Source organism: Pongo abelii, chromosome 9, assembly GCF_028885655.2.
Source record: "Pongo abelii isolate AG06213 chromosome 9, NHGRI_mPonAbe1-v2.0_pri, whole genome shotgun sequence".
Lineage (NCBI taxonomy): Eukaryota > Metazoa > Chordata > Mammalia > Primates > Hominidae > Pongo > Pongo abelii.
In genome coordinates, this window is record NC_071994.2 from 576,049 (window position 1) to 584,638 (window position 8,590).

The window sequence follows — 8,590 nt, forward strand, 5'->3', positions numbered from 1 at the left end:
CATCGCCTACCTCCTGGCGCCTCCTCAACCCCTCCACCAGCACCAGCGCCCCAGCGGCTCATGTGACCTCACCCACCCACATACTTGGCCCTGACAGGGCCACCACGGGTCTGCCTTTGCAGCCTGTGCCTCTGATCCCCTGCGTGATCTCTCCAGCTGCTGTCCGCAGGCACTGCAAGCTCAACCAGGCCCCACACTGAGCACCTCTGGCACCCACTTCCAGAGCCTTCATCTACAAGTCCCAAGCTAACCTGGCAACTTGAGGAACACGTCCCAGCCCTGCCTCCCTCCCGCTTCTTCTCGCTTGTCTCCTGTCCCGTGGGTCACGATGGCTTTTCACCCCCAGATGGTTCCCGGGCCCAGCCCTGTCCCATGCCTCTCCCAGGCCTCAGCTCAGTTCACAGGAACTGGGCGTCACTTGCACCTTATGTCTTGTTTTTTGTTGTTGTTGTTGTTGAGATGGAGTCTCACTCTGTCGCCCAGGATGGAGTGCAGTGGCATGATCTTGGCTCACTACAAGCTCTGCCTCCTGGGTTCACGCCATTCTCTTGCCTCAGCCTCCCGAGTAGCTGGGACTATGGGACTACAAGTGTCCACCACCACGCTCCACTAATTTTTTGTATTTTTAGTAGAGACGGGTTTTCACCGTGTTAGCCAGGATGGTCTCGATCTCCTGACCCCATGATCCACCCGCCTCGGCTTCCCAAAGTGCTGGGATTACAGGCATGAGCCACCGTGCCCAGCCCTGTCTTCTTAACTAGTTCTAGGTGCCATGATTTTCATCTTTCTCAGCCCCCAATTTATCCTGGGGAGTTACAAAGGGGAATACAACTTTGGAGTCTGAAGTGGCAGTCCTCACCTGAGCCGAGCCTGTTCTTGTACAGAGTACCGCTGATGTTCCGGCACCGTACGGGCAGCTCACTGTCGTACACAGAAGGGTCCCAGTTGTATTTAGTTCCACCTTTTTCTTGGCCGGGAGCCAGAGGGGTTGGAGGAGACTGAGGACCTTGGGCAGAGAAAGTGTTTGAAGGTGAGAGGCCGGACGCCGGGAAGCACAGCACACTCTCATCTCAGACACCACCTCCCCGGCAGCACCACCTCCTTCAATGGCGGAAAAACTCTTCTTGGCCGGAAAAATTCCAATGCTTCTACCTAAAATCTATTAATAGTTGATATTCCAAATTTACCACAAAAAGAAACAAGTAAATAAATCCCTGAAATAAATTCTAACTATTCTGAAACGTGTTTTGCCCGAGGCCTGGGGTGCAGGCACCGCTGTACCTGGGGTGAGGGGAGCTGCCGGGCCCTTCAGCCCGGTGGTCTCCACGATGCTCCCATCCGTGTGGACGACAATCAGTGTGGCTTTTTCGGTGTTCAGACTGTCCCCGATCTGAAGGGCCGTCCTACCAGACTAGAAGGAAAAACCGCTCCGTCAGGTCACGTCCGAGCATGACACCAGGCGTGTCACTGAGCCCAGCTGGGCCGTCCTCCAGCAGGGCTCTGGCTGTTCTCACCAAGAAGGGATGCTCACCTAGGCACCCCATATCTTTTCCAAAGATAGCTCTCAAAGACTTGAAAACAGAGCCAAGAACAAGAACAGACAATGCCAAAGTCTGTGTGGTGCTGAGGAAAATGCTTGCCATCATTTGTCAAAGGGAAGGAAGAAAGGTGCTCCACAAACAGGAAACACCCTCCCTTCTACCTGAGCAGCTCCCGCAAGGTCACCGTCTTCATACAGAGCTTCCAACAGACTGAGCTGGCCGCCACAGACAAGGCCTTGTGCAGGACCACCCTCCAGACCCCCTTACAGATGGTGACTGGAGACCAGGGCCTCAAAACCACATTTCCACACTGGCTGAAGCTGCTGCAACTGCTGCCTGCTTCCAAAATCAACTTTCAGGCTGCACAGATCCCGCCACAGGCAGCCAGAGTCCCCATGCCCACACACCACTGCTGGAACTTGAACCCTACCTTGGCCAAGTCATCCGGCAAACTCTGGCCTGCAGGCTCTGTTCACCCAGCGGTGGGGCAGACCAGAGACTTCCAGGGGCCTCTCTGAACCCAGTGTTCTGGGTGCCCCAAGGTTTTCATTCTGAATACAAAACCGAGGCAAAGCGAGAAGACTACTGTTTCTTTTTTTTCTTTTTCTTTTTTTTTTTTTTTGAGACGGAGTCTCGCTCTGTCGCCCAGGCTGGAGTGCAGTGGCGCCATCTCGGCTCACTACAAGCTCCGCCTCCCAGGTTCACGCCATTCTCCTGCCTCAGCCGCCTAAGTAGCTGGGACTACACATGCCCACCACCACACCCGGCTAATTTTTTGCATTTTTTTTATTTTAGTAGAGATGAGGTTTCACCATGTTAGCCAGGATGGTCTCAATCTTCTGACCTCATGATCTGCCCATCTCAGCCTCCCAAAGTGCTGGGATTACAGGCAGGAGCCACCGCGCCCAGCCGACAACTGTTTCCTATATCTGAAAATGTCACTGTCAAATCAGGGCACTTGAGTAGAAGTTTATCATGGAGTGGAGGGACCCCCAACATACATGCCTGGCGCCTGGGCTCACAAAGGGGGTCCTACCACTGTGCCTGAGTCACCAAAGACCTGCAGCTCTTCACTGGAGAAAAGGAATGTCTTGTGTTTGTTTAAGAGTCACAGAGTATTTTTCTTAGGAAGGGAACATACAGTTATTTCAGACCGTGCCCCGCTTTGTTGTCAGTTTCCAAACAGGAACACAGCAGTCTCTGTTCTTCCTGGCCTGGAGGAGAGAAGACCAGCCTCAGCCTCTGCAGGCACTTGCAGGACACCCCGGCTCCATGACATCAGCACGTTCCAGGCACCCACAGGTGCCTTGGGCTTCAGCCCCTCCTAGGAAATGAGGAGAGGCCCAGACCCCGCTGCCAGGAAGGAGCAGCGTGACTGAAAAGACAGATCGCCACGTGGCCATCGGTCAGCTTGTGTGTGTTTTCACAGCCACCAGAAATAAACCAAGTTTCTGGGCTGGGCGTGGTGGCTCATGCCTGTAATCCCAGCACATTGGGAGGCCGAGATGGTAGCTACCTGAGGTCAGGAGTTTGAGACCACCTGGACAACATGGCGAACCCAGGAGGTGGAGGTTGCAGTGAGCTGAGATCACTCCACTGCACTCCAGTCTGGGCAACAGAGCAAGACTCTGTCAAAAAGGAAGAAGGGGAGGGAGGGGAGGGGAGGGAAGGGGGGGAGGGGAGGGGAGGGGATGGAGGGGAGGGGGGAGGGGAGGGAGGGGACGGAGGGGAGGGGAGAGGAGGGGAGGGGAGAGGAGGGGAGGGGAGGGGAGGGGAGGGGAGGGCAGGGCAGGGCGGGGGGTTTCCAAGTTTCTTATGTTTTTACTGAAGTCCTTCACAAGTTTTCTGTTTGCTACCATTCTAACAATAACTCTGCTTTCCGGCCGGGTGCAGTGGCTCACACCTATAATCCTTATAATTCCAGCACTTTGGGAGGTCAAGGCGGGCACCTGAGGTCAGGAGTTTGAGGCCAGCCTGGACAACGTGGTGACCTGTCTCTACTAAAAATACAAAAATTAGCCTGGCATGGTGGCACACACCTGTAATCCCAGCTACTCACGAGGCTGAGGCACAAGAATGGCTTGAACCCAGGAGGCGGAGGTTGCAATAAGCCAAAATCGCACCACTGCACTCCAGTCTAGGTGACAGAGCAAGACTCCGTCTCAAAAACAAAACAAACAAATAACCACTCTGCTTTCAGGTATATGTAGATGATGTCCCAGGTGTCTGACCAAGGCTGAAAAGACCACAAGTAACAGGTGCCAATGGCTCCAGGGAAAATCCCTTTCTGGAGACTGGACCCACCCCGACACCTGCCACTTGGAAACAAGGTTGCCTGCCCTGGTTGACCAGATGTCCCCAGATTGCCGAAGGCCCCACATATAAAACATAAAACAAGCTGATAAAACATGATCACAAAAGGGCTCTGAAACTGGCACAGACACTATTTGAAACACAACTGGCTTTCAGCAGTTTCCTAAGTAGACCGCAGTCAGGCGTGCAGAATGAAGGAGCGTGGGAGACTGCACCATAAATGCTACAAGAACAGCATATGGGGGAGGGAAACGCCGTGCTTCTTTCAGCTGGCCCTGCAGCTATAGGATAAGGAGCACAGGCAGGGCCGGGCCTCGGGCAGAGGCTGAACTGTGGCCAGACAGCAGCCTGGACTGGGTCGGGAGCTGGGAGTCCCCGCCCGACGCAGGCCACAAGCCCATCTGATGAGGTGTGACTCTTCACCTGGCCTTCCGAGGCAGCTTCTACCTCAGCTGTAATTTCTCCCGCCCCCAGCACAGCCCAAAGGCTTCTGAGAGCAGAGCAAGCCAGTGCGTCCCTCCCCAGCTCACAGAGCAGACGTTCACACACAGCGGGCTGAACCCCGGGAGAGCCTCAGGGAAGCCCCAGGCCCCCAGAGTGGCACCACCCGTGCTGGGCTATGCCCCTCAGAGCAGCTTACCAGAACATGTCCTGAGATGGACGCTGCGTTCGCCACGGACGTGGTGAAGACATTGTCTGCAGCAGCCCCCACGTTGGCCACTGTCACTGTGGTCACCTCTGCAACAGAAGGAGCCTCATTTAACAAGCAACGAAAGCCAGAACAGACAAAGCGAACAGCCTCACTCAGGTGCTTCAAACAAAGGGACTCCCCCTCAGGTATGTGCCCTTGTAACCAGGAAGATCTTAACACTTCCATGAACATGCTCGACCAGCATTTCTATTCCATTGTCTAAGTCATTCGGCTCTTCCAGGGAAAAGAGAGGAAATCTATTCTTCCTCAGTAAAGCCTTTTATGTGCAGTAAAAAAATGCATACAACAAACCCGCCCCCCAACACCCCAGCTAGCCCCAGCTCTACCAAACCACCACGGGGCTTCTATCTCCTTCTGCAGCGCAGCTGTGTGTTCTGCCGGTCAGGTGTGCCCTGCGCCTACAAGGAGCTCTCGGCCTCCCCGCAGGTGAGGACACCTCCTGGACCCACTCTTGTAGCTCCATTCCTGCCTCTCCCCCACCGCAGGGGTCAGGCCACCATCGTCAGGTGACCTCGGCCCCATGCTCACTGCCATTGCCCTTGGTCTCTGACCCCTTCCTCCTAAAAAGTACATCTAACCTGCCTGTGTCCCTTGGTGCCACCCCACCGCACCCCCTACAACATGGAACTCAGCCCCCTGGCATGCAGACAGGCCCTCCGGCAGCATCTGCACAGAGGGCAGGTACCACAGAGGTCAGCTGCACCCCACCTCCTGGCCCTGTCATCCCAGATAGGTCCTGCAGCTCCAGCCTCTGCGTGCTGGAGTGTTTCTAGAGAAACACTTTCTGCCGCCAACACCCCCACACCCTCCTCTCTGCCTCTGCGAAGTCTTCCTGTGATGCTCCTAGGCCAAGCAAGTGGCTCTTCTGTCACCCAGAGTTCTAGAACGTCCTGTGTCCAGGGCAATCTCTGGCACACAGCAGATGCTTAAAAGATACTGGTTGAATGAGTCCTGACCATACCATTAACCCAGCACTCACCAAACTGCCCTAAAAATGCCTGTTTGCAGCCGGGCGCAGTGGCTCACGCCTGTAATCCCAGCACTTTGGGAGGCCGAGGTGGGCGGATCACCTGAGGTAAGGAGTTCGAGACCAGCCTGACCAACATAGAGAAACCCCATCTCTACTAAAAATACAAAATTAGCTGGGCGTGGTGGCACATGCCTGTAATCCCAGCTACTCGGGAGTCTGAGGCAGGAGAATTGCTTGAACCCGGGAGGCAGAGGTTGCGGTGAGCTGAGATCGCACCATTGCACTCCAGCCTGGGCAACAAGAGCGAAACTCCATCTCAAAAAAAAAAAAGGCACGTTTGCTGTCTGTCTCCACGACCAGACCACACCAGGCACACGGCTCATCATCCTCGCCTCTCAGCACCACAAGCCCCGGCATGCGGCGCAGGGCCACAGTGAGTGCTGAACGCCAGGCCCACGGCAGCCCTGGAAGCAGCCACCCAAAGGCTCCTCAGGCAGCAGCGTGTCCTGCTGAGTTACTTAAACCTGAAAACCACTTGACTTCAGCTATTCATAATTTTTTAAAAGTATTAAAATGCTTTTACCACATCAAAACACAACTACCATATTTTTCAGAAGAAAACACACGTCAACACATTTCTCTGACATCATGATGGACAGCATCATTTTTCTTTTATGCATTCAGAAAAATACGTGCAAAAATGACAAAAACCTGAAATCAACCTCATGGCTCCAAATCCCAATGTCAAACCAGTTTAGCGATGAACGCCAACCCCTGAGAGTCACAAAGCCTTCCCTCATTTTTTTTCTTAACCAACCAAACAAGCAGCAGTGACCCCTTTGCCTTCAAGGGCCACTCAGCTGACCAAGGGCAGCCCAGACGCTGCTGCTGGCCCCCACCCAGCCCCCAGGCCGAACAAGCACCCAGAGCACACGCAATGCCCTGACATACCCAGCACACCAGGACTGGGATCCAGTTCCTCAACCCGCAAAGCTCCTTAGGGGAAAAGTGCCTCACAACGCAACAAGAAGCTCCTCCCAAGGGTCTCAACACTGAGCTGTGAGTCCCTGGGGGACACTCGGGAGCTCAAATGGTGAAGAGTACAGTGCGTTAGGAAGCCAGTGGGTGGGGAAGTCTATGCCCCACTGACACAAGGGCGGGACACAGGAGGTGGCTGGACGGCACCAGCCCCGTAGGGCATCTGTGAGCTCTGTCCCAGGCTCCCAGTGTTTTGGAGCCTGAGAAGGAGACTGCTCTGTGTGGCAAGAAACTATAAGCAGGTTATATAAAAATATGGGCTGGCAAGCCACAGTGGCCTTCCCAAAGGGAGCCCGACAGGAAGCGGGGCAGGAGGAGCAGGTCCTTAGGGAAAAAGGCAAGAGGAAGAGGGAGGACTGGGAGGACAGGCTGCACAGGTGGCTCCACAGCCCCCCTGGGCCACCACACAGCCACGCTGACCTCTGGCATCATGGCCTCCAGCAGGCTGCCCACCCCTGGCTCCCTAGCGCTCAGGTCATGCCTGAACTGGCCCTCAGGAAGTGGGGGGTTCCTGGTGACCACAGGTACCCACCCGCCCCAGGGCAGGTGGGTGGGGGGAGCCAGGATGGACGAAGGCAGGGCAGGGGCAGAGCTGCACAGGGGGGACCAGTAGGAGGCGGGGCTGCCACAAAGAAAAGGGGGGCAGGGGACAGGTGTGTGCAGGGCAGGGCCAGGCCAGGTGAGGCTGGACAGGTCACCAGGGGCAGGTGTGCAGGACAGGTGTTCGGGGTAGGTGGGGCAGGCTGGTCACCTGGGGCAGGTATGTGGGGCAGGTGTGCGGGGCAGGTAGGGCAGGCCGATCACGTGGGGCAGGTGGGGCAGGCTGGATACGTCGAGCAGGTGTGCGGGGCAGGTATTTGTGGCAGGTGGGGCAGGCTGGTCACCTGGAGCAGGTATGTGGGGAAGGTGTGAGGGGCGGGTGAGGCAGGCTGGTCACGTGGGGCAGGTGTGAGGGGCAGTTATGAGGGGTAGGTGTGAGGGGCGAGCTGGTCACGTGGGGAAGGAGTGAGGGGCAGGTGTGCAGGGCGGGTGGAGCGGGCTGGTCACGTGGAGCAGGTGTGAGGGACAGGTGTGGCAGGCTGGTCACGTGGGGCAGCTGTGTGGGGCAGGCGCGCGGGGTAGGCGCGCGGGAACCGGACGAGGCGAGAGGCCGGCGGGCGCACTTGCCTGCGAAGGCTGCGGCAGCGGCGGCCTCGTCGGGGCCGGGCAGGGCCTCGGCGCCCATGTCCATGTGCCCGGGCTCCGCCGCCATCACCGCCACTGCCGTGACCCGCGGCGTCTCCCGCTCCGCCTCCGAGTCTGCGTCCTCCTCCGAGTCCTCGTCCCTGCTCAGCACCGGCTCCTCCGCCTCGCCTCCTGCCGCGGCCGCGGCCGCCGCCGCCACAGCGGCCGCGGCCGCCACCGCCGCCGCCTCAGCCAGGCCCAGCTGCTTTGCCGCCGAGTCCGAGTCCTCCATCCGGACTCCGCCGAGCCTTCCCGAAGGTACCGTCCGGGGCCGCCCGAAGCGCCGGTCGCGGAGCCCGAAGCGGAGCCCGAAGAGGACGCCCGAGCTGGGCCGAGGCCGCCCGAAGCCGCCGCCCGAATAAGGACCGAAAACGCAGCCAGCCGCCGAGCAGAGCCGAGCCGAGTCCGCCCGCGGAGCGGAGCCGAGGCGAACCGAGGCTGCCCGAGTAGGAGCCGAACCGGCACGAAGCTGCCGAGCCGAGACCGAGTCCTGAAACGAGGAGGGTCGAAGTTCCCCGAAGTGGGAAGCCGAATCAGTACGAATAGGTCCGAGTCCGCACGAGGGCTTCCGAGAGACTTGGCTCCGGCTCTCCCCACTGTCTTACAGGCTGAGGCGGCTGTCGTCCCCGGCCGACAGGGCTGGACGGCTCTAGGCAGATTCTCGCCGGCGCCCGGCGCAATTCCGCCTCTCAGAGACAGCTTAGTGCCGCGGGTTTCGCCCGTTCCCGCCGCCGGCGGGAGCCGAGTCAGCCCGAGGCCGAGCCGAGACGAGCCGAATGTCCCCGAGCCCGA

General features: G+C 57.8%; 1 protein-coding gene across 2 annotated transcripts in view; it reads right to left on the bottom strand.

Annotated features, from left to right (window-relative positions):
• Positions 1-8,030, bottom strand: part of DEAF1 (DEAF1 transcription factor) — a 51,389-nt gene extending 43,359 nt beyond the window's left edge. For both annotated transcript variants that reach the window (XM_024254976.2, XM_063728329.1), the window contains exons 1-4: positions 7,742-8,030; positions 4,495-4,592; positions 1,282-1,411; positions 860-1,006 (exon numbers count right to left, since the gene is read on the bottom strand). In XM_024254976.2, coding sequence (XP_024110744.1) covers positions 860-1,006; positions 1,282-1,411; positions 4,495-4,592; positions 7,742-8,030 — 664 coding nt within the window. The remainder of the gene's footprint in view (positions 1-859; positions 1,007-1,281; positions 1,412-4,494; positions 4,593-7,741) is intronic.
• Between the last annotated feature and the right edge of the window lie 560 nt (positions 8,031-8,590).